At 33.5% G+C, this 27,674-nt stretch overlaps 1 protein-coding gene across 3 annotated transcripts in view; it reads left to right on the top strand.

The window, feature by feature from the left end:
* Nucleotides 1–27,674, top strand: part of LOC149565686 (glycoside hydrolase family 2 protein) — a 258,916-nt gene that overhangs the window by 44,742 nt on the left and 186,500 nt on the right. For 2 of the 3 annotated variants that reach the window (XM_089819181.1, XM_089819182.1), the window contains exons 4-6: nt 16,872–17,099; nt 19,488–19,546; nt 19,759–19,807. In XM_089819181.1, the coding sequence (XP_089675307.1) occupies nt 16,872–17,099; nt 19,488–19,546; nt 19,759–19,807 (336 nt within the window). The remainder of the gene's footprint in view (nt 1–16,871; nt 17,100–19,487; nt 19,547–19,758; nt 19,808–27,674) is intronic. The other variant, XM_089819183.1, reaches the window with a different exon arrangement.

Genomic DNA, 27,674 nt, shown 5'->3' with positions numbered 1-27,674 from the left:
TATTATTATAATAATTCCTAGAACTAGTGGAATTTCTTGGAGTATGCAATGCAAACAAAGTGAAAGTAAAAACTGTCATTTTGTTCTTAACCTCTGGCTTAATGCTAATCGGCAATTTGTACTAGATGAAGTGTTTTGATGTATATTCAAATGTGGAAATCTAATTTAGAGGAAGCAAAGATATACTCCCTTCATCTAGCTAAAACCACGGACTAGAAGAAAATGAGTACACACTAGAATTCGATTTAGAACTGCACACATACGAATCAGCAAATCTATTAGGAAAATTATATACAAAGCTATAATTATCTAAAGGAAGCAAAGATACACTTCTAGCTAAAACCAGGAACTAGAAGAAATTGAGTACACAATGGAATTGGATTTAGAACAGCATGCACACAAATCAGCAAGTCTATTAGGAAAACTATAGACAAAACTATAATTATGTATCTCATTAAACAACACAGATTTTCTAGTATTTCACACAGTGACCCAATTCACAAAACCTAAGATAACACAAAACAATTCTTGAAAAAAATCTTAGCAGCAAGCAGACGTAAAATTTCTATTGAAAATATAAGTGCAAATGATGCTTACGAATAAAGCTTTACTAAGTTTTGTATGAAAAATGGAAAAAGGGCCAACTAAAGCTCCTATGCTATCAATAGTTTCTTGCACACAAAACAAACTCAATACACAGATTGGTACAGCAGCAACACTTAAATCAACAAATGTTCAAATATATTTCTTATAAGAATAACTACAATTAAATAAACCAGCCTTCTATAAGGTTTAAAATAGTAATCTATCGATATTCAATATTAAAAAAAGGAGACGAAAGCTCCTTAAATCAATATTGCATGCTTAGTTTTTAAAACAGAAACAAAAGGCTGAAAATAAACATTTTAAAGAAGAACTAACTATGAAATAGAAAGATCCTAATTAAATAACCTTTATAGAGCATTGCATAATTACTTTAACATCCATTAATGGCCATTCTACTAACTACCCTTCAAAAGACTTGACATAATCTGTGGGTCGTTTTTCCATGAATACTTAGAAAGCTGCCCCCCTAAAGGGCAGATAGAAAATGTTGAGTGGGGGGTGGGCGAAGGGAGTGGGGGGGCGGGGGCGGGGGGAGGCGCTGTAATGTCCCTTTTTTGAAATAGGATTAAAGATAACTAACACTAATTATAGTTATAAACAATATAAAAATAATTGTAATTATAATTAAATATTAAAAATTAAAATTAAATTATAAATATAAATAATAATTAATAATAAAATAACAAGGAATACTACTACTAAATAATAAATAATTAATTATTAATGTCAAAATATAAAATTGATTAAATAAAAAATAAAAAATAATTTTTTTTTAATAATACATCAACCAATAGAGATGAGTCGAGCTAATACTATCGGCTCTAGGTGAAGAATGATATTAAGTGTTGACAACGTACAAACATGAATCAAGGAAGTGACATGACATATTTAAACATTTGTTGATATTAAGTGTTAATCATAAAGAATACGATTGCAAGGAACTGTTGCGATCACAAGAGACACATAATATGTCTTTCCTACGTGACGCTTCACCCAAGGACATTGTATAAAAAGACATTTGTAATCAATCATTCAGGGGGATAAAGAGGATGGAAAAAGACGAGACAAATGGGACCCGAGATATTTTAAGAGAGGTCAATATCAAATTGTTAACGACACAAGAAGACATATGGAGCCAATTGACCACCTAGTATAGAAATATAAAATGCAATTGAACAGGATCCATTAATGGGATCAGAGATAGAATCACTGCATAACATTACTTTTGAAAGATAGTGTATTAAGTAAGTAATGAGGATAAGGTGACCACTTAGTAGATGTATCAAGGAGAGCTTCAGGGGTTCACATTGGAAGGGAGGCTATTCTTCGATTTGGGGCTCTGTCATCCCTTGACACATCAGATCAATTCATTCTGAAAATCCAAAGCAGAGTCAATATAAGTAGCCCATGTCTACGATCAATTAAGGTTCCATTCCTGTTCATTTAATTGGTGGCCTTTGTCTACGACTCTATCTTGTTTCTTGTTGGGAGCATTAAATAGAACATCTCATAATAATAAGGAAATCTAAGAACTCTTTATTCAAGCCAGATTGCAGAGCTATGTTATTAGACGATATATATATATATATATATATATATAGAGAGAGAGAGAGAGAGAGAGAGAGAGAGAGAGAGAGAGAGAGAGACGTCTCACTTTTGCTTATTATAAACATTTAGACAATTACTTCCTATTATTTGATATTTCTTAAAATACATATTATATTTGTTGAATTTCGGAGAGAGAGAGAGAGAGAGAGAGAGAGAGAGAGAGAGAGAGAGAGAGACGTCTCACTTTTGCTTATTATAAACATTTAGACAATTACTTCCTATTATTTGATATTTCTTAAAATACATATTATATTTGTTGAATTTCGGATTTGTTGCAAATGTTTTCCAAATGACAGCAATCTCTTATTTATATTGAGAATAAGCCATAAAGAGACATGCCCCTTCATGGGACATGTCTTTTCGTTAATCGGATAATTAATATAATAACAAATATAATCATATATATTAATTTCTCTTATATAACAATAAATTTATATCTAAAATATAATGCATATGCGTGCACACACACATGCACAAGTTTATTCGACTGAAGCTATCAAACATCAACACTACCTCTTAGCTAGGCAAAATAATTACAAGACAAAAATTACACCATTGGTAATGACAAATTTTAAGGATATCTTTGATCAAAAGATATCCAACATTTTGATATCATGAGTATTGGTCTTACAGAATATCAACACATGATATTCACCAAAAAATCTAAGTGACATTTAGATATAATGAGTATTGGTCTTCCAGAATATCAACGCATAATATTCACCAAGTACTCAAATAAGGTTTGATATCATGAAAATTAGTCTTCCACAATATCAACGCATAATATTCACCAAGTACTCAAATAAGGTTTGATATCATGAACATTGGTCTTCCAAAATATCAACACATGATATTCACCAAGTACTCAAATAATGTTTGATATCGCATCTAGTATCATGAGTATTGGTCTTCTAGAATATCAACACAAGATATTCACCAAGTACTCTTTGAGTATTAGCCTTCCAGGATGTCGAGATGCAAGATATTCACCATGTACTGTGAGTAATGGCCTTTTGAACATCAAGTTGCGTGATATTCACTAAGTACTCTTTGTAATGGCCTTTCAGAACATCAATTCGCATTGTTGTCTGACATTTTGTCACCACAAAATGTAGGCAATAGTACAAAACTTTTTCAACTTAGTTTCATTTTTCTCTAAGTTAATTCATTATTTAATTGGATAACATTGATCAATCAATTGACTCCAATTAATATAATGAATTCTTTTACTGAAGGCTTTCGTCAAGTCTTTTTAGTTTAGTGACTATATTAACTATATAGTTTGATTTATTTTTTCGGTAACTTGATGTTTTATTTAAAACATATAAGTTAATTTTATTATGCAAATGCTATTTTTGGCCCAATTAAGTGACATTTCCTCAAAAATCAATTAGACATGTGCTTAATTGATCACTTAAGTTGTGCAAAACATGTCTTTCAACTCAATTGCATGGAAATATGCAAATGCCTCTAAATACCACGATTTTGAACTAAAAGGGCATTTTAAAAACACTTATACATGTAAATGCAGGTAACTTAAAATATGCAATGGGCCCTCTAGAGTGAGACTTGCATATTTGAGTCCTTTTAAAATATGCAATCACCTTTGAGAGTGGGTTTTGCATTGTTTTCCATGTTGCATATTTTAAAATATGTAATGAGAGTTGGAGAGTGCGTTTTTGCATGAGTTGCATTGTTTTACAATTTTAAAACATGCAAATGCACTACAAAGTGCAATTTGCACTTCCAACCAATGTATTATATGTGTAATGTGTCTTGGAGAATCCGATTTTGTGTTCAAAACTCATGCAATCACCCTCCAAGACCCTGTTTTTGCACTCCAAAGCCAAAAATGTCGAAACACATGGCATGTATTACATATTTTAAATATGTAATGAGGTCTTGAGAGTGTGATTTGCACTTCCAGCCATCATATGAAGGCATTTTAAACAAGTAAATGCATCCGTAGACCTCGATTTTGCATTTCAACACATGTAAATGCTATTGGAGACCACAATTTTGCATTCCCAATTCAAAAATGGCTCAAATACATGCACTTTTTCGCCACTTTTTGCTAAAAACGCCCAGAAAATTGGATTTTTCATTCAGTTTTTGCATTTTGGAGCCACATTTTTGCATTTGGATCCATGCATTAGCATTTAGGGAAGACATTTTTGCATTCCCAAGCCAAAAACGATCAATATATATGCATTTGTTAGCCACGGTTTTGTAAAAACGACCCAGATTTTTGCATTTTTTTTGTCATGTTCTTGTTAAAAACACCTAAAAAAAATGGCATTTCCAGTCCATACGTTTGGATCGGTAGGGGTCGTTTTTGAGTTTTAATGCATGCTATTGCCTCTGGAGATCACATTTGAATTCCCATGCTAAAAACGTTTCATGTTCATGCATCTTGAGAGCAGATTTTTGATAAAAACGGGTTCTACTTGGAGTTTCTGGTAAAAACGGTTTGTGCATTGGAGTTTGAAGACCACATTTTTGGCATATCCATGCCTAAACGTCCATTCAATGCTCATCAATATCCATCATTTGCAAGGTTGAAAGAGTCAAGTCAGTTGCTTGTGATTTTGAATTTGGAGGAAAACTTATCTTCAAACTGCTATTTTGGCTCTTTGATCTCCACGTATTTGGACATTTTCAAACTTATTAATTCATGCTTATCTTGCTATTTTGTTGTATATTTTAGCTTGATGTTGCAGACTTGTTCATAGATATTCCATGAAAAGTGTATTTTGCCCCTAAATATGATGAAAACTCTCGTTTTCACACTTTTGGGTTTTCCCCAAACTCCAAATTCGAATTTGCACTTGAAAGCAACTTGCTTGTTGACATGTTTGAGTCTAAGACCAAAGGTATGTGTTTGTTTTGTGCTTGTTTTTGTTGTTTGTTTGCTTGCTTTCTCGTTTTTCTTCTTTCGGAAGAAGTTGAATTTTTCCCAAGAATGCAGGTGCATATTGTGTCTATTTCACTTTCCACCTTTCCATTCAAATGCATCGCATCTTTCCGTATTCCACCAATATACGTCAAAACATATTTACATCCATTCCTTTCATATGCAATTACATATTGAGAGCAATTACATGTAATCTCACTCTCTATCTGCATTTACATGTAATCTCACTCTCCATCCTCAATTACATATAACTCCATCCATATGCATTTAGATATAAATCTATTTTCCAAACCCACTTAACCTAATTACATACTTACATCAAGTCACAATTAACATGTAAATCATTTTACATGTGATTGCATCTAGAGAACCCGATTTTGGCTTAAGGTCACCCTTTAAAAGTCTAAAAGATATCATTTGCACGTGTCCCTATGTGCCTAGCTTGCATTCTTGGCCATTTACATGAAAACCCATTTTTGCCCACATGTAATCCTTTCTTCTATGTTCGACTTTGTTTCTTTACATCCAAATACATATGCTTTCCGGTTCATTTCAAGTCATCATACGTGTTCCATAAGTGTAACCCATACTTTGAACAATCATCCCTCATGGATTCATCATTGTAACTCAAATCTCAAAGTTTTCATTGATCCAATCTCATTGGAAGATGTTTTGATCTTTGTGTTGTGGTGCACTCTTCAAGATGTGTCAGAACTCCTTCGAAGAATAGAGACATCCCATTAAGAAGACATGCTTCAAATTAAAAGAAGCAGTTATTCATATGGTCTCCTTTTTTCCAATGGATGCTTGAGAATCTGAGTTTGTCTAGAAATGCTCTTTGTTTCAAGAAAAAAAGAGTTAAAGGTGCTCATTGAAAGTTGTTCCGAATTTACATTTCGACACCATCGAGAATGTTTCAAAGTGTCAGAGATTCTAGAATGTGCCAGTCTACAAAGGAGAATTCACGACAACTCGAGCGAGAAAAAGCTTGATCACATCAAGTTTTCAAATGACAACAGACAATTCATCAAAGAGAGTCAGAGGCTATCAAAAGATGCAACACCATGATTATCAAGGTGAATGCAGTGACACACGAAATACAGGAACTTCCGATCCTGTTATCATTTGGGATTGCATTGAGTACAAGGCCTTTGCCGACAATCTACAAGATCGATTCATTCGGAATCAATAGTTTTAAAGTTTTAATTTTCTTCTTCTTCTTTCATGTTTATAGATTGGAGAGGATGTATTGCATGAAATTGTGTAATTACATGTAATTTGATTTACATGTCCTTATGACATGTAATTCAATAATTTCTCTTGTTTAGTTTGGAAAAGTTCAAAGTTGGTTGAGTTGCTTCCACTTTTTCCTTCATCTTTTTCTCAACTGCTTTGCCTATATAAAGGAGTGCCCCCTTATTGTAAAAATCATCTTTTGTTCTATGCAAGAAAGCTTTGCCAAACTTGTGCAAGCATAACTTTAATTGTGTAGTACCAATTTGGGAGAAAAGTGAATGAAAGAAGCAATTGTGATAGGACAAATTGGAAGCTTTGACTGTAATTTGTGCCTATTGTCTTTGATTCATGTTATTATTGTGTTTTCAATAATAGAGCATAGTGAAGTTAAGAAGCAATTGGAGCCGAAGCTTTGATTGGGAGCGGTTGTTGTAATACATAGACTAGAAGCTTTGATTGTAGCTTGTGTTACCATCTCTAACTCATGAAAAATAGTTAGAATTTCCCTATTTTTGGAAGTCTTTGTGCCCCAATGGTAGAGGTTTTTCTTATAGAATAGAGATCATCTACTTTTGGAATTCTTTGCGCCCCAATGGTAGTGATTTTTCTTATAAATTGGACAAACAGGATTTAGAGCCAAACCGGTACACTTTCAATCAGCCTTTGAGTTGGTGTTGGTTTACGGTATCAAAGTAACGAGAATTAGAATCAGATTGAAATGGACAAGGCCAAATCAAATCGCTAATCGGCCATGAATCGGAATCGAATTGGCCATGAATTGGCAAATTTTAAAAATCCTTGAAATTTAGTAACTTATTTCATAAACCCTTTATATTGTTGATTCGATTTACAAAAATTGTTTGGCTTTAATCGAATCGCCGAATCATGTGAATTGTTGTGATTCTCGGAACTATGATCAGTATCACCGTTTCTAGCTACTAGATAGAAGTGTTAGAGATTTCATCTTACCCATTACTCGCTCCATTGGTAAGTGGATTCTTTCTTGAAAGTTAAGAGGATAAGAGGAAAGAATATTGGTGATACCTCTTACAAAATCTCTCAACATCTTGCTTACCTTGAGTTGATTCAAGGAACGGTGAGAAGAGAGAGCCTTCCCTTTAATATAGGAGAGACTTAGTCTCATATGCTGTGGCTGGTCGACCTATTTTGCGATTGGATTTTCACAAAATTGTCGGTTGCAAAATATCTGCCCAACATGGATAACATTCAACATGTACTCAAAATGTTTATTAGGTATGTGCAGACACATTCTCATAATGCATACCATATAAACATTCATCATACAAAGTATAATCTATCATGATCTACATAGACATCTTAAGATATCCATCATAATAGAGAGTTAAGTTATTATAAGATTGCCACTTTTCAATAACTTTTACAAATACAAGTGATAATCATTCGGAAGTCATGACTTCGTCATGATGTACATAGGGGGTAGGTCCATTAGATCATGCAATTACACACATGATACCAAAAGTTCACATGAAGTCAAAACTCCCTTTGCTTCTAATATGATCAAGATCTTCAAAGATCAATTGAAACATATCCTCTATCCGCTCCTTCAGACGAACGTATTAGAGTCCCTTTGAACATCAATCTTCTGAGCTCCTTTACCTTTGAAGTATTACGATAATAGATAGTTTCTATTATCTTTTTTTAGTATATAATGGTTATCTATTGTAATCTTTTGTAAATGTTAGAATGTTTCTAATATTTAGTTTTCCTGTTTCTAGAATAGAGTGTTTCTATTCTTTACGATTGTTTCTCAAGGAAACATTGTTCAGAATCTTGTATAAATTGATCTATTGATCATTGTTAATAACGAGCAAATATTTTCCAATTACTTCTTAATATAGTATCAGAGCCATCTGCCTTTAATTTTTGAAATTATTTATATGCATATTTGCTTCCAACTCTCTCTATAATCCGATTAAGGTTTCCATTTTGAGAGATTTGAATCCACCACTTCTGGTTCTGTTTTGCAATGCGTCTGTTTCTTCTGCACATTTCTGCCATTTTTGTGGTTTTTTTGCAACAGGGTCGTTTTTTTTGAAACCCTAATTTTTGGGTTCAGAATTTTTTTAAAATTCCAAATTCTTGTTGGGTTTTTCGAGAGCTCAACTGGGTTGTCATTAGATTTTTTTTGGGTGCCTTGATTTTCAAGCCAACCAATCCAAAAATCGACAACATATTCTTTCTAAGTTTTTCGAGCTCTCTTCTAGGTCACCCTTCAAATTTTTTGGGTCTCTACTTTTTGAGGGTTGCATGTACTTGCATGCGCTGCTTTGCCATGCAAAGTCTCGTGTTTTGCCTCTCTTAAAAATTCAGGTGTGTTTACATAATTGTTTTCCTTAAAAAAAATTCTAATTGGTTTTCATATTTTGTTCCCTATATATATATTTTTAATGGGTTTCTATTAAATTTCCCTTAAAAATTTCTGATTTTGTAATTCGCAAAGTTGTGTGGGATTCCTTTGTGGGTTTGTATTTTTTTCCTCAAATTATCTATTTGGTTTTACCGTTTTTCGTACAAAAAAATGAAGCTTTGTAATGTTGGGTTTTGATTGATTTTTCATCACAAAAATCATGTTGGGTTTTGATTGTTTTTTCACTTGAAAAATTATGTTGGGTTTTGATTGATTTTTCACCACAAAAATTATGTTGGGTTTTGATTGATTTTTCACCTAAAAAATTATGGCTTTTTGCGGTTTGTTTTGGAGCATTATGCTCATCTGTAAAGTTTTGGAGCATTATCAAAACAATAGTCTTCTCATCAAACATCATTTGCTCTAGATTTAGAAGGCTCCCAAAAGCAAAACATACAATGCAAGTATTGCCACAAGTTTGGGCACATGAAGTTTGAATGTCAGAAGGGCTTAGCTACCCTATCTAAGCAATTTGGTTTGCAACCCGTGGCGAGCAGTGTGGAGCCCCTTGAGCAAACAAAATATTCCTTTTACGCTTTTTGACAGCTTCGTGGTTTGGATAGATTAACCATTAAGGAAGGGTATTATGATAATAGATAGTTTCTATTATCGTTGTTTAGTATCTAATAGTTATCTATTGTAATCTTCTGTAAATATTAGAAACTAATATTTAGGTTTCTATTCTTTACAATTGTTTCTTAAGGAAACATCGTTTAGTCTCTTGTATAAATCGATCTCTTGATCACTGTTAATAACAAGCAAATATTTTCCAATTACTTCATAATACGAAGAAGTGTCAAACTCCCTTTGAATATGATTTCAATACTCCTTTTTTTGCGAGAGCATCAAAAGAAAAGATAAGGCAAATAACTCTTATAGTATGTATTGAAATACAAAAAATAAGAGAAACATTGATATAATACTCAAGAATAAGAAACAATTCCCTATAATAAGATCATACCAATATAATATAGATAGATGTTTAATTTAAATATATACTATAAACATATATGCATATATTCCATCTTATATATATATATATATATATATATATAAATTTACATTTCATCATATATATAATGGCACTTTATATTTATTTAAGAAAATTCCCCACCTATATATATTATATATAAGAAAATTCCCCACCTTATATATATATATATATATAAAATGTAATAAAATAATTATCAAACAAAACGATAGTATATTCAATATATAGAAATTATAACATACCAACCTTGATTTTCACCTTGTTATATCTCTACATATTTCAATGGGATTCTTGTATTAAATCATCTTCCTTTATTTCGATGCCCCTTCACTATCATTTCCTTTCTAAGTATTACCAAAGGGATGAGTTAGTATTAAAAAAAGTCTTAATACTTTTTGGACTGGCAATGTTTCATAACCATTTTTTTCACATAAGATTTCTGCATTTTATCGAATTATCTTATCTTACTTTTCTCATATTGTAATCCCTTTTTGGGTGGCTTATGTCAATGTATAAGTGACATTTGTCATTTGGGTGACGGGTTCATAGATGCTTTGAATTAGATGGTATGGCTGTTTAGTGACATTTACCTACGTGTCTTCTATAGTCAAAATTATGTACACTTACTGATCCTCCTGCAATGGTATATCGCACAGCTGTCTGTATTTGTGCGCATCTACTCCTCTTTTCATCCAAGTTACTGTTCTCAATTAATAGCCATCCTGCACTCTCTATTACAAAGTAATTAGTAAAATACTTGCTTAATATTAATAGAGACCAAGAGGTCTATATATAAAAAAGAATGAAACAATGTTTACTTAGGAAACGATTGTAAAAAAATAGAAACTTTCTATTTTAGCTAAAAGAGAGCTAATGAATAACTATAGACTAACTAATATTAGAAACTTTCTAATATTTACAATAGATTACAAATCGATAACCGTTAACTAATAATAGAAGCTTATCTATTATTACAACACTCTGATCATTGCATTTTGGAGGTTGTTTTTGCCCGTTTTGTGTAATTCACAACAATAGTAGCTGAACACAAATTCTTCATTTTAATGTGTGTTGAACATTTCTGCCCTTCATGAAAACTAAACTCCATGTCATTGCTAGTAGGAATCGTGTGCTGCTGCCACCTGGTGAATAGACACATCACCCCATTGCACCAAACAAACACATTCTTCCTTCCCCAACTGCGTACACTTGTCCAAGGAGTAACCAAGTGTATTTTCTATCTTCTCCATATCTCACAAGCTCTTACAAAAGAAGACTGCTTTGATAAGCGCGCCACATGATGATTGGTGGTCTGTTTGTCTTTCAGGTTCACAGATTGTGAACCCACACACTGCTATGTAATTGTGGACTTACACCCCCTCATGCAACTGTGGGTCGAGTTGACATTGCTCCTCCAAAACCGATATGAGACTTTTGTGGATTCTGCTAACCAATCCTGCACTCAACGATTCCACTCTTGCATGAAGCAAGAGCAGCAAGCCACGAGCAGACTCTAATACAATTGAACTTGTGATATCCATTTTGTCAGGCAGACAATTTCCCTAGCAGATCTTCAGCCGCAGGCTTTTTCGCAGGGATATCAAAGCATCAAGCCAGTTATCCCTTATAGCCTGATCCAACTGCAACATTTTCCAAACACAAGCTTGACACAGATGCGACTCGCCATCGTCAACCTTATTGATTGCAAAACTTCAGTGCGTGCCACTCTTATGCTGATCCTAAAGATTCGTTCCTGCTCTGGTACCATGTTGACTTTCGGATCTGCTGCAAATGTACTAAGCACTGCCATGTTAGGTATGTGTTTACCAAATGAGAGCAATCTCTTATTTATATATTGAGAATAAGCCATGAAGCGACATGTCCCTTCATGGAACGTGTCTATTTATTAATTAGATAATTAATATAATAACAAATTTAATCATAATAAACACACACACACACACACACACACACACACACACACACACACACACACACACATATATATATAAATAAATTATATTTCATATATAATGATAAATATAGGTTTATTTGACTGAAGCTATTAAACATCAGCAATATTGATAATACTGATAACATGTATTTCTATTACACATTACATTGATTCCAAGAAAATAATATATGTTGAATTGTTATGCAATCGAGTTAATATCAGGCTGTGTATTTCAATTGCAATATATATTTGTATGTTTTAAGGCATATACATCAGCATACCGGAATTTTTCATGTAAGAATGGGTGACATAGGTAAAGTACTATGTTTATCTACACTTCAACTGCATTAAGATTATTACCTCACACCTCACAAGATGAGATAAGGCCTGCAGTGGAATGAATTGTGCTACATCATACAAAGGCACTAGGTAAGGCCTATGGTGGAATTGGGATGGGCATAAGTTACATAGTACAAGGACACTATCTTGCAAAGAATAACCCTCATTGATGGAGGAAGTTACAATAAGGGGAATCGTGAGGTCCACTGGGTGCACCAACCCCAAATTATGGGGCCCAATGGGATAGGGTTACGCCCTTGGGCCTTGGGTTGGGCTAGGATACCCTTATGTATTATTTCCATCCACCTTTAGGAAAGCAAAGTACCACACATTACATGTTATGGATTGGAACTCTTTTTACATGTAATGGATTGGAACTCTTTTTATCAACTTACAAATATATACGATAGATTATATTGTGTTAACAATATATTTGGTCTATTAATGTATATTTGTGCTTTTGTTTCCTTTTTGGTGTTGCAGGACCTAAATTTGGATTTATCAAAAAAATTGTCTCTAACCATCTTGCAATTTTTGTTTTAATGGAATTTATGATTTTAGGGAAAATATTAGGGCAATCCCAAGAAGGGGACATTATAGGAGCGGGGTTGAATCAACATTTCAAATTTATAAACTTTCAAATGCATCAACCACATAAAACATAAAGAGAGCAACTATCAAGATGCAAACATCCAATTTCTCATGGAAAACCCTTTTGGGTAAAAAGCTAGCTTTAATTAACAAATGGGCACTAACCCAGATTACAAAGGTGAGCACCAACTCACAGAGCTCCAACCCTCCTCAAAGCACCAACTTCAATCAGCTGAAGTTCCAACTCTCCTCAAAGCACCAACTCTGATTAGCTGAGCACCAACTCCGATTAGCTGATGCACCAACTCTGATTAGCTGAAGCACCAATTCCAGTTAGGTGAGGCACCAAGCTCAGTTTGAGGGCACCAACTCAATTGCAAAACTTGGACACTAGAATAACATCCTCTTGAAAAATCACATTTTCAGTCTGCTCAAATCACTGACATCTTCCTTTATTATGAACAATTCAAACACAATATCTCACATAGAAATCACACATTCTATCAACTTATATCCCCGTCCCTGGGGAGGTAGACTCAGTCATTTTCTTACTCTTCCTTCACAGTCCAAACTCAGTGCTTTGATTTGTTGTTTTCCCACTCTTGCTTCACACTCCAAACTCAATGCATCAACTCCTTTTCTTTTAATACTCTTTGCAAACTGCTGCAAGTCACAATGATCGCATCTCCCAGAATATTTAACTCCCATTATCTCCATCAATATCCTTACATGCAGCCTTGAGTCCATTTTTGTTTTCATTTAACGAAGCATGTTGCACTGCTGTCAATACATAAAATGCCTAACCTGAAAGAGAAAATCACTAATGCCACTTTCACACCTCTATAATCTCCTTTTTACTACAGACAAAAGTCACGACTCTGCTATATTCAGTGCTGCCTTACTCAGCAACAGCCTTGAGTCCTTTTTGTTTCCATTTAGCCAAGCATATTGCACTGCTGTCAATACATAAAACACCCAACCCGAAAGAGAAAATGATCAACACTACCTTCACACCTCTATAATCTCCTTTTTACTACAGACAAAAGTCATGACTCTGCTATATTCAGTGCTGTAATAGTTAGTAGCTACAAGACCCTTTGTAAAATGCCCAGGTCAGAGAAATGTTAATGCAGCACCAAAAATAAGAACAATTGCATGCCTGACGATTATTTCTGAACTCTACCGTGCTTGATTTTTTGGTATTCATTACAAGTGCCCTGTCAGATTCAATAACATATCTGACTGAAAGCAAGAAATGCAGCACCAAAAATAAGAACAATTTCACGCCTGATGATTATTTCTGAACTCCACCGTGCTCAATTTTTTTATATTCATTACAAGTGCACTGCCAGATTCAATAATATGTCTGACTGAAAACAAGAAATGGTTTATACTAAATGAAATGGCTTTTATTGGACTGCAATAATATTTGGGGATATATCCTTTTGATCAAGGAAGTAGACAAGTTTCCTTTAGAATATAAAATGGCTTAATTAAAAACGTTACCATGCTGCCTCATACACACCCAGAATAGATTCTGAAACTGGCAGTCCAAAGATAGGATAAGAATAAATAAATCTGTTTCAGCCAGCATTGCAAACTGTCCAGAAAATGATAGTAAATGCATATCAAACACATTACAGCTGCAGCCTTTGTATTTACCTCCACAAATAGATGTATGGCCTAAAACTCTATATTAATACTTCTTATTTAACTTTCTGCCATATTCAAAATTAGTGCAGCCCATAATAAGAGATTAATTAATTCTAATGCTGACATGTGTAATGTCCCTAAGGAATTCCATCCTCAAATTTTCCTATTCCACTTGGATATTTTATCGAACAACTTGCTTGCTTCTTTGTAATATTAAATCTGTAAATGAACAATAATCTGGAATTCCTCTAAAATGCTGCAACACTTAAAGTAGCACTATTATTGGGTAACTTGTGTTAAGAGAGACAATACCGAGCACAGGAATTTAACTTGCCACCTAAAGAGTGATATCATAAAGTGAAATTCAGTCTGAAAATGATGAATTCATGGTAGTGAATATTGAGCAGCTGCTAAACCAACACTTCAGACTCTTTTGGGAAACCAATCTTAAAAGCCGAAGTTGATGAAGACCATTCAGCACACAGAATGAGGTCTCAATATTGCAATGCCAAGACCAAGATAAGGATGCTGCCATTCTTACAATCAGAATGCCATAAACTTCCAGCAATGCTGGCACCTTAGGCGATTACTATTTGCCCAGCAATGATAAATAGCTACTGCTCAATCACCATCATTTGCAGGGCTATATTTAGGAGGTATGGAGTTTCTTCTATTTCTACGTAGAACTGAACCTTTACATTCAGCAATATGCACAACAAAAAGTGCAGATGTGTGCTTAAAAATAATTTCTTTATATGCTGGAGTTTTTCAAACCCTTCCCTCACAGTCGCTACTCAGGAGGAAGGGTCCCGCAGCATTTAAAAGCTTTATGGCATGGAATGGATGATTCCTAAGCCTTGCACTATGAAAAAACTGAAACTCAAACCAAATACGAGTGCATACCACAGCAAAGACACTGGTTTTCCCATCGTAGAAAGAGATCTTTGATTTGCTTAAAGGAGTTATTCATGCCACCATGAAAGATACACACCCGAATATTATTCATGAACTATGCAGGGCACAATATTCACAACCGAAGCAAAGTTCAATGTATTAACAAATATTTCATTTACAGAAAATATGAGGATTAATATATTTACCTTGTCCAAACCATAAAGGGCATTTAATATTTCAATTCATTAATTATTTGCAAAGAACCCACACTTTACTTAATATTTGGCCTTTCAGTGAAGTTTAGACTTTTTCCACATTAATAAAGCTATAAGTATTAAGTATAGAAGAATCGTGGAACTTTAACTTCCAGTAATAAATAATTATTTTATAGACCTGTAGCGTTACTTTCTTGCTGCTTGATGCTGTGGTATTGGCGACCCTTACTGCCCAAATTTCAACTATTGCTAATCTGAAATATTTCAGATATATGATATGTATTTATAAATCTCCTATGCTATTGTTACCTAATGAGATTGCTTCTCATTTATATTGTGCTAAGTGAAGAGTTGCATCCCTTTGTGAAGTTGGTTATAATATTAAAATCTAAATATTTAACTTTAATTATTAATATAGTTATTCTAATATTACAAATTAAATATTAAAGTTACTATTATATATATATAAAGTTATATATTTTATTTGTTTAGAATGTGCTTTGCCTTACCCAGAAGTTGTTATGCTTATTGATTTACATATATTTATCTTCTTTGCATTTTTCATACAATGCTTATCCTTTTAATTATATTGAATTGTTAATACAGATTGTGGAGCACACAAAGTCACAAAGGTCTTGGCAGGATGTTTTCTTCTATTTTCTACTGTTCTTATTTACCTTTCATTCGTATGAGGATATACTAGCTGGTATCAATATCCTTTTGGAGGTCTTTACTTGGCTAATTCCATTTCCCTTCCCTCCTCTGCATCCAACCTTCCAGCATCAGCATTTGCTCATCAGATGCAGCAGAGTGATAATGTAGTCAATAACAAAGAGCTTGACCATTGAAATTATCCGTCTCAATTCCTATTGTGTTAATGAATTTTGTTTGATTCTGACCATTGGAATTTGTAATTCAAGCTGCTTGTCCCTCTGCATGTAGAAATTCTAGATCATGACAACTCTTTACAAAATGGAGTCCACATTCATTCTGTTCCTTGACCTCAAAATCCTACATAGTTGTCCTTTCTATATGACAATTCTAGAACTTATCAATTAGCCCTACCTTCCAACAAATACTATGGTATGAAAGTACTGTTCAAATGCTTTCGGAAAAGTCTAAATTTTTGATACATATTTATGTCAACGAATAAACAGAATGGATTGATGGGACACACAAAAGTGTGATCACTTATAAAAGAGCAGATGCCCGGTATCATTGACCTTTCGATATTACAATAGAAGAATTCTTCAACATTTAGACTTTTTGAATTTTACTTGGGTACCAATTTCAATGCGAATGGTGTATGAAGAAATCTTAGTTTTTGCTTGGTGTTGAAGTTCTTTTGGTTTTTAAGTATGGAAAATCGAAAGGCTTTGATATATGATTGTATTTAATTTGTTATCTTTTCCTCTTCACAGTCTGCAAATGCACATGCATGGCTGAAGTTCAGAGGCATCAATTACTCTGCGGAGGTCTATTTAAATGGACACAAGAATGTATTGCCAAAGGGAATGTTCCGGAGGCACACATTAGATGTTACAGATATTCTTCATAATGATGGAGACAACTTTCTTGCAGTTCTTGTTTATCCACCCGATCATCCGGGACGTATTCCAATTGAAGGAGGCCAAGGTGGAGATCATGATGTATGCTTCCCACTTCCAGTTTTCTTCCTGAGCTTGTGATTTGTAACTTTATGGTGCACATGAATTGTTCATTCTGTGTGCCATAGGATTTATATGTAATGTCTATTCTGAAGTGTTTACTGTATTTCACTACATTGGTCATGATTTCCATGAACGTGACTTAGGAATGATACATTCTAGAATTACTGCAAGGTAGTAACAATGTACTTATTATTGATGACATGTTTTTGCACAGTTGATCCATGATTACTAGACACACCTAGACAAATTCCTTAATCTCTTTGGTCTAATCTTGTGGCCAAGATGTTTCCAGGATGGAGATATATCAGAAACATGGTGGACAATGTTCTTTAAATATTTCTTTGTATATTGTCCCAAGACTGGCACTGATTGCTAAGAAGTTAAAGCTAAAGATGTTTTGGAAGAAACATTGTTGGTCTGACAATAATTCAACTTTTGGAAAACAAATTAGTATATTACATAAGTATCACTCAAAACTAATAAGTAATTGACTAATGATAAATGATGTTTTATAAATCAACTTTTTTGGGCCTTTGATTTGGCATATTGATCTTCACAGGGATGAAAGACATTTATAACTGAGGCATCCTTGGCCACACTATTCTCAAGTTCAAATTGGCATTGGAATCAACATTGACAACACCACCACTGACATCTTAAATGACTTTGCGCTACCTGGAACCTTTACTGGTGTCCATGCTGTTGTCAACCCAAATGATGCACTTTCCAGTTGGACAAAGTACAATATTTTCTCTGAAATTCTGATATCTTGTTGTGGAGCCCATCTATGGCTTAAAAAGGCTCCCCTCACTTTGTGTGTCACTGTGTAGTTAAGTTTTGTGAAAGTGAAGATCATGTTTGCCAACAAGGTGACCACTCTTGTGCTGCTTAAACTAATGCAATTCTGTATTAATTATGTCTAGATGAGTTATGACATGGTTCTATCATCCTCAATTCCTGATAATTTATGCTCTACTCCTGGAGCAGATGGATTGAGCTTGTCCTAAGATTGCGATCCTGGGGTAAAAATTTGAAGAATACCTGTACTATACAAAAGTGTTCTTCGCTCCGCAAGGAATTTCATATGCCAATTTCGCAGGCTGACTATCCTACCATCCCTGGCTTAGAAATCACCTTGACCTATTAGAAGATGCAACTGCATTTTAACTTTCCATGTATAAGAGCTGAATCCACTGTACTTCTCAACCATCATAATGCATTCCATATCCTTGGTTGTGATGAATTTTTTGGTTGTCTCCCATTTTTATCGAAAACAAAATATAGAATCCTGCAAATCAATGTAGTATTCTGAGTCTGGCTTCTGTGTTTATTCTATGTTACTGCTTTCAGAAGAAAATTAGAACTTATCTTTAACAATGGAAAGTCTTTTGCAGATAATTGAACTTTGGCTGAAAATTTACAAGGCCAAAATAAATTTATTAAAAAAGCACTAATCTTCAATGATAACCTTCCTAAAATGACCTTCCTTTAGTCTGTCAAATATTTTTGCAAGAGAAATTAATTTATGCCACAAGAACATAAATATTTAATCATCATCTGGAATTTCCCAATCTTTTGCAGTTGAAGTCAAACTGTCTTATAGAATTTTAAACACAGACTTTCTTCAAGACAAGGTTTTTAGTTGTTTCATCTGCAAGTGGAGGCCCTGAAAAGTACATTTAAAACCTAAGTTACTGATTCGGATGCGGATCCGGAAGCACATGTGGGATGCAGGATTTTTTTTTTTTTGGGGGGGATGCGGATGCGTATGACTGTGTATATAAAAAAATATATAACTTTATCAAAAATATTTATGTATATTATATATACAGTTAGACTATGCATATGCAAAGAGATGAAAGGAATTGTGATAACACCTCAGAAAACAAGTAAAAAATGATAATAAAAAGTTTATGTAAATTATACACTATATTTTATCATTAAGCTCAGGAATCCCTTTATCATTAATTTCTAAAATAATTAATTAATTATCTCCTTTGTTCAAGGTTAATATAACCATTATTGCTTAACTTGCCTGAGCTAGAGTTCTGATTGTTTCTTAGCAGTTGTAACATGACAATTTTGTGTGCACGTTTAACTTGCATGATATGTGTGACTATGCAAGGTTAAGATAACCACTATTGCTTAACTTGCATGAGCTAGAGTTCTGGTTGTTTCTTAGCAGTAGTAGGATATGGTCATGTTATTTGCCTTCATGTTCAAATAAAATGTAGAAGTGTAACAACTTCTTTGTTTATTATGTAAAAATATTTGTATAAATGTTTCTGCTACAGGCTAGTTTTGTTTCATTTATTTGTTTGCTTTCAATAATTGCTACTGACCTGTGGTTGATTTCTGTGTTTACAGATTGGTAAAGACGTGGCAACTCAATATGTTCAGGGCTGGGATTGGATGGCACCTATAAGGTAATCTAAACTTATTGGTCAGAGGCAGCAAAGATCTTTACTGGCCTGGCTTCTGAAAGCATTTGCAGCATTGTGTGCTTCAGGGTGCAAACATCAAAAATTTTATCTGAATTTTGTGTAAAATAAACTTAAACTTTTCAAGAAAATTTATCTGATTTTCTGTCTGGTGTTCTATTTTCCTAAATTTATTTTATTGTGGCTTTGGTTTGTAGGGATAGAAACACGGGCATTTGGGATGAGGTCTCCATTTCATTTACTGGGGTGAGTTATTCTCATGCACGTGGCTTCATATGCAAGGAAATTATGTTGTACTAGCACATAGAAAAGTGTTAAATTAGCTATTACCTCCCCATACCTTGAGGTTTGTGTGTATTATGAGTATCTCCCTGCTGTAATGTCTCCTTCTTGATTAAGCCAAAAACTTGTTCTCTATATTATGCTTTAATTATAAACCCTGCAATCACATAGGGAACACCATTGTGTGCATATATTATACAGACTAATAGTATTAGCTGGCTTAATTTTATTCAGACTTAAATACAATCTCTCTATACTATAGATCAAATCTTGATCATAGGAATTGAGTCAAGGTAGGTTTGGCCAAGCCAACTTCATGCTAAGCCCAAGAGTGGAACTTTGGTCCCCTTGGCGTTGGTGGCAGGATTTTGACATCCATATGAGATGGTCTACTTTAGTGGGATGCTTACCTTGCTTCCTAGTTATGCTTCATCCCTTATAGTTGATTAGCTCGGCATAGTAGGCACAATAGGAGAGATGTCATTCCTTGCTCAGGAAATCAAGTGCAGTTGACCTATTTACAATGTTTACTGAACCATTTTTTTTTCCTAACGAGTGTATACAACATCAAGTTAACAACATGGAAGCAATATAAAACATACTCATCAAATACACACAAGCAATGCAATTACAATTGTCTATTTCTCGAGGGTTCTTTCATGTTGAGTCGTGTGTGCATTTTTGATTAATTAGATTTAATCTTAAGTACCATGTCCATAACTAAAATGAAATAATAGATACATAATCTGACAAGCAAATGCATGAGTACAATTGATACAATAAAGTACATCCAAATAAACAACATCCACTGCACATGTTGTAGGGTATGCAATAAATACAAGTACATCATGCTGTAGGATCTCAAGATACAAGATGCATGAGTACATAGATACATCAACTAAATAAAAGTCACCAAGATAGAAAAATAAGAATGGCACAACTGCATCAAAGGAACATCCAACATCAGTGCCAATCTGTGGGGAACCCAAATGGTAGAAGTCACTACCTCCCAATTTTGTGGTAACCTAGTCAACCACCTCCCCTACACCCCGACTGTGTAGGGGAGATAATGTACTTGTTGTTCATTTTTCACACATGTTCAAATGAAGGAAAATACATGCTTATTACTTTCAAGTAATTTTCAGAAAATGCATAAAAAAAGAAGTATTTTTATTCATTTTGAAATAATGTTCAATTTTTGCATGATGGAGCAAGTCATGACAGAAATTAAATGCTGAAAGTAAATTTCTCCCACACATCTGACTGTGAGAGTAGTCTCTACGTGCTGACATACATCTATACCCTAATGAAATCAGTAACATGAAAAAAGAGAAAAAGGAGAAAAAGGTCATGGGCACCAGTCATTGCTTGTGATGATTGGTGTAGTGACGTCCATCTGCATCCACCGTCTTGCTGTTCCATATCTCGCTTTTCTTGTGCTTCCAATCCCTGCGTCCACAAAAGAGAAAGGGTTAGATCCAATGGATCTAAGCAACGCTGATAGCTCACTTCATCTCACTTTCATCATTTTGCATGCTATTCATCTCAATGGAATACAGACATACATCAGCACATAGAGAGATTAATCACGAAAAATAAAAGTATTAAAGGGACAATTCATTTTGCTTTGAAACTTTTTAATTTTTAAAACTGGTGAAAACATGATAAGCTTAGCATGTGGGATTGATATGTCTGCATATGAATAATAGAAAAAGAAAAGTATTAAAGGGACAAACTATATTAGTTTTGAAACCTTTTGCTTTAATTGGTGAAACAGCAACAAAAGCACGTCAAGGATTGCTTGTACACTCAAGATATAACAGCAAAAGAAGTAGAGACTTTAATTCTTGCACAGGAAGCATAAGTTCAAACTATAGAGCAAAGTAAGCAATCTAGGCATCACTTCCAAATAAAGACAACAGGTGTGTTACTATCTTAATAAGTAACCAGCAGAAGTAAGAATGAAAAAGTGAAACATGAGAGAAAAAGGAAGCCTTTGACATCACAAAAGAAGTATGCTACTTTCAGAATTAAATCACAGGTTTGAATAAAGATAACAATTGCTAAGATTTTGTAACAGCAGCAAGCAAACTACTAAGAGATCTGATACATCTTTTAAGGAAAGCAAATAATGTTACGTTCAGCAAAGTAAGATAGATCTTCAGACATAGAGATACGCAGTAAATATGACCAAGATAGAAAGCCAATGTAATTTTCAGCAAAGACAAAACAAGAAATCTGGTTCCTGGGTGTAATAAAAAATGAATTCAATTAAAAGTAGCATTCATGCATGTGGAGAATACAGTGTTCGATTCATAAAAATCCTAAGGAGAGAAGTTCAGCAGATTATTTTACAGCAAATGAAATGGCTACGTCTATCATTTCTGAAAAGCAAAAACCCTCATTGAAAATTGCAGATCTGAGATAAATGTGGTGCCCAGGTGTTACAAATTTTCTTCCAAAATAAAACCAGTATGGTAAAAAGTTACCCCAGCAAGTTCACAAAGATATCTCAAAAAGAGCAAAATAGCAAAATGTGTTCTTCAAAGAAAAAAAAATAACAGTCGGCATGTGATTTGTTATACCCATGAAGCAAGAAAGCTCACAAGAAAAGAAGAGGGAAAGATCTCTTACAACTCAGCTGTAGACGTCCACATTTTTCCTTCTTGTTTTCAAAGCATATGAAATAAGTTTAGCAGCGTCCAGGTAATGCTCAGCAAAGGACAGATGACAGCTTTCAAGAGGAGCAGATTTTGGCGTCAAATACTAGTCGGCTCAAGGAAAAAGCCTCCATATTTCATGCCATGAATAAATAATCTCTAGACGTCCAAAAGCCATCAGCAAAGGAGCAGATTTCGGCCGGATATAACATCAAACCCTCAGTTGACACCTTAAAAGACCACGTATACCTCATGCCAGCAGTCAAAATGCACCTGGCGTCAAAACTGAAAGGGCAATACACAGCAAAAATGGCTTCTCCAGCAACAAGAAAAATCGCAGATCTGAGCATTAGTCGGATAAGGGTTTCAGAATAACCCTATTTTGGCGTCAGCAAAGTTTCATAACTCCAAATGATAACAAATAAACTTATCGACTTCCCTTTTTATGAATCCCGTTATCAAATTTGATAAATTTTCGGGTCCGGCCACATATGAGGGGAGTTGGAGATATTTTGTTTTTTGCATGGGTTTGTTAATGCGACTTGCATTATTCATTATATTTTTGCATATATTTGTTAAAGATTATTATGCTTTAAAGTTGATTCATTTGATGATCAACTTAAAAAATCATAAATTGCAAATTATGAGAATAATGCAAGTAATTAAGGTATAGACCTTTAATCAAATCTTACCTTTATTAGACTTTATTATTATTATTTTTAATTGCATAGATTTTTAAAAGATTGTAATTGTTATTTTTATAATTGATAATCTTATAAATCAATTATTAAAAATAATAAATATTCATGCAATTAAAAAAAAATAAAAAAAATAATAATAATAAAGTCTATAGTCAAGACAAGTAAAAGCGAAGTTGGTATTTTTTAAAATGCCAAAATTCAAGGGGGCAGCTGCAGTTGATTTTTTAGAGGCACAGTTCAGACTAAAGATTTCAGAGTGCATTATGGAGTGATTTATGGCAGTTTGGGGAGTTTCTCTAGTTTTTCTCATGCATGGATGGTGGAACCTCAGTTTGGGGTATTTTGAGCATGATTTTGGAATTTTTAGTGGTTTTTAATAATGAGTTAACTCATTATTTCGACCCAGCTTTCAGATTTGGAGGCAGTTGTATTGTTTATATATACTCTTGTTTTTGAGTAAGGGGTTCAGATTTTGAGAGGGGATGCTTATGTGATTTTGTCCTTGGTGTCTTTTTCTCCATGATTCTGATCCATTATGCAGATGTACTGTTATGAGGGCCTTTGATGGAAATAAAGTTTTCATTGGAACTAGTTTTGGAGTTGACAGATTTAGTTGTGTGCATTAAGGTGATTGATGTTATTCAAATTGTGTTTTAATTACAGGTCTTTCTGAATGATGTCTTATCTTGTACCTTCTTTATCTAAATAGCTGTTCATAGGTTTTGGGTTGTGTTTCAATTATTGATGTATTTGATTGTGATCAAATTCCTTTCGTATATTTTCAAGTTCATAAACCTTCTCTTAAATTATTGATATGAATTAGCAGATCTTCAAATAAGGTTTCTTGTGATTGTCTTGTCAAATTTTTCATTTTGTCTCAGGTATAACAGCAATTTGTGTTATCAATCTTGGTGTATCGCCTTATTTCTTTAAGTTTTCCATGTTCTAGGTTATCTTTTTACCCTTTTCCATCTGAAAGTTTCAATTCTCCATTAGTATAAGTAAGGTATAAGATATATCATACAGGAACTGGCCTAGAATTCAGAGGTTCAGCCAAGTTATAAGTTACCCACAACTTTTGGCTGATCCCATGTTTCTCTAAAATCGCTGCGAGTTTTAGGACTTAAGGAAAATTTTCAGGGTGCAGATTTTAGAGATAATAGTACTATCCACACACAACTATCAAAACACAAAATCAATCCCAGGCAAGGATTCCTGATAGCTCATTCTACCTCAAGGGTAACACAAACTGCTGATAATGGAATGATCACAAAAGTCGAAAAGAGAATCAACCAATACCAACATCACATACCAAAGTCAACAACTAGATACCAAGTACAAATCAAGTATCGAAACCAAAGAGATATAACCACTCAAAGAATATCAACTTCCAAATCAAAAGCCAAATATGAAAAGAATAATAATCAATGAATAATTGACAATCATTAATAAGAGTCCACCACCAACAATAAATAACTTCTAGCAGTAAGTAAACACCCATAATAATTAACATCCACCAAAGGCAAATACAAAATCTACGTAGGAAACTCACGCTACATGCTAGGAAGTGTCATCACATTGTCAAACTAGTTGAGTTACCCTTGACTGGTCTCTCACTAGACTCTAGACCCTCAGGCATTGAGTTACCTTGGATTGGTCACTCTGCACCTCAGACCCTCAACGTGATCCATGTGGAACTAGAATACCCTCTTATGAAGACAAAAAAAACAAATTATACCTCTCACTAAGTATCATCCTATTCCCATCTTTAGCCTGTACAAGCACTCAAGGTATGGGTAAGGCAACATCTCTATTTATCTTTATAATGTGTCTAAATATTTTAATTGGTATGTTTACCACTTATTACACAATTTATGATAGGTTATCTTGGTACTGACCACTTTGGGGCCAAGATCCCTATTGTAAGCCATGGAGTGCACCTAGACAACCTTTCCTAATCTCACAAATCATAATTGTATCCCATACCACGAAACACTCATAAATGAATTTGTTCCATGATGGGCAACCATAACTTACATTGGTTCTCAAAACCCAAAACATAATACATACTCTCAAAAGCAACAATATAAACATGAGTTTCAAATTTAACATATATTATATAGTATATGTTGATCCTCAAACCACACTCTCAATAAGAGTAATGAAATGATAAGCTTAAGAAATCTGGTTGGGTAGAATAATCGTGATGAAGTCAACATCACAAAAATATTGAAACTACACGTCACATAGACAACAAAACCCAAAGCATTTGGTGTACCACTTCTAAAGCCGACATAATTCCCATACAAGCAATACCAAATAAAACAATGAATACTTCTATATAGACAAAACACAAAATCAATCTCAGATGTTTAAAACAAATCAAATGTTTACTAATGTCCAGTTTCACCATAAAACATGTCATTATCTAAAGTCTCTTTTGACTATAAAATATTGTTAGCATTAATTCTAATTCTAATTCATTATAATCATATTAAATTATTATTTGAATTATTAATTATTCTAACAAAACTAGTTTACAAATTAATAAATTTATAAATAAGTTCCATTTACAATCATAATTTAACGTAATTAATTTACAAATTCTATTTAAATTAACAAAAGTTATTTTTAAATTAAATAAATTTAATTTTGATATAAAAAATAAAATAAAATAAAATAAATATCAAACAAATCATTTTTATATCATTTATATATAAACACTAACTTATGACTAAATTAAATCATAAATATATTGAATAATAATAAAACCATTCAAAAGCTACATCTTTATTTTTATGGGGGAGCTTACGTGGCTATCCTTCTTACTTTCTTTTAAATATTAATAGATGACGAGGGAGGTGGGGTATTACCTCTCACTCCCCCTCACATATTACAAAAAGGTGCGTTATGGTACGCCAACCCCTACAAATGTGGGAAGTGCTGGTGTGGGCTCCATTGCGGCTCGCCCAACAATAAATGTTCATTTATAATTTTACTTCATTTTTCTTTAGTTTTGTTAAAATGCAACATGTAAAATTAAAAAGGAGAATGGGGTCGGGTGAGCATTCACATAGCTCCACTACCATTCACTTAGTTTTATATACTTATTATCTTATTTTGAAATTTTTTTTGTAAATAGAATATTTTATTTTATTTTACTGTTCAATCTGCACATCCAATAACAATAAATTAGTTTTCTCTTTTGTCTTTTCAACAAATTTTTCCTGCAACTAAATCTACTTAAAATAAAAAGAGAGTCTATTTATTTTTTTAGAGAATATATGATAATTTCATGGTTATAATAACATAATATTTCATTCAAACCCTAGCTAGTCTCACTTTTATTTTTCTTAAATTTTCTTTCATAGAATTTTCTACCATCCACGAGGGTTTTGAAAATACGTAGAAGAATAATTTTTTTCTAAGTTTTTGTTGTAAGATTTAATAGAATCAATGAATTCATCATGTTTCCTACAAACACCATTTATCCAAAATTTTCCTTTCACATTTACATAACAATAGAAAGCTAGATTCCTCTATCAAATTCTTACATAGCCACTCATGTTTTCAATAGTCAAACTCAACCAATCTGGTAGTCACAAGGCAAACAATATTTCCGAAGGATATTTACAAAGGATTCTTAACCCTACTTCAAAGAACCACCAGCTGACATTTCGAAACAATCTAGTTGAACTGCACAATCCAAAGACTCTTAGCTTTCAAATTTAATCTTTTGCTTCAAAGTTCAAACTAACCAATCGCTTTACTAAACCTGCATGTGCTAAAATGACTAAAAAGTCTTTTTAACCAATCGCTTTACTAATCCTGCATGTGCTAAATGGACTAAAAAGTCTCTAATAAAGAGCCCTAACCCTACCTAGGGTTTTCTAACCTCTTAATTTATAAACAACTACTCACTTTTAATTATATATTAAATAACTCAATTTATTAATTATTCTATGCACACTTAATGCACTTTTCCATTAAAATATTATTTTATTTTCTTTTTCCACATTATTAATTTGTGCAAAGCACTAATATTATTTTAATTAATAATAATATTTAAAGCCCACTAATATAAGTGTAATTCTAATTTTATAATTATTAAGTAGATGATTGTGATAGATCAATATTTAATCTTTAATATTTTAATCTGTCTTCCTAATTTTCAAATTTAGATTTTTAAATTAAGTCTTTTAAATTAAAGCACATATTTAATTAATTCCCAATTAATTAAATAGTGTTAGCCGACTGGATGGTTCCGGTGGTATTTTGTATTTTGTAGCTGACGGTCCGGCGGTATTTTGTATTTTGTAGCCAACGGTCCGGCGGTATTTTATATTCTGTAGCCGACGGTCCGGTGGTGTTTCTGTATTTTGTAGCCGACGTCGTCGGTAAATAATTTAAAGCGGATAGAATAATTGTGGCCGACGGACCCCTTCGGGAAGGTTCGGCGGTAGTATTTAT

Source organism: Cupressus sempervirens, chromosome 3 (assembly GCF_028749045.1).
Source record: "Cupressus sempervirens isolate cs-2001-9-10 chromosome 3, ASM2874904v1, whole genome shotgun sequence".
In the NCBI taxonomy this organism is placed as follows: Eukaryota; Viridiplantae; Streptophyta; class Pinopsida; order Cupressales; family Cupressaceae; genus Cupressus; species Cupressus sempervirens.
The sequence above is the reverse complement of the archived record's forward strand: the minus strand, read 5'-3'. Positions and strand labels throughout refer to the sequence as shown.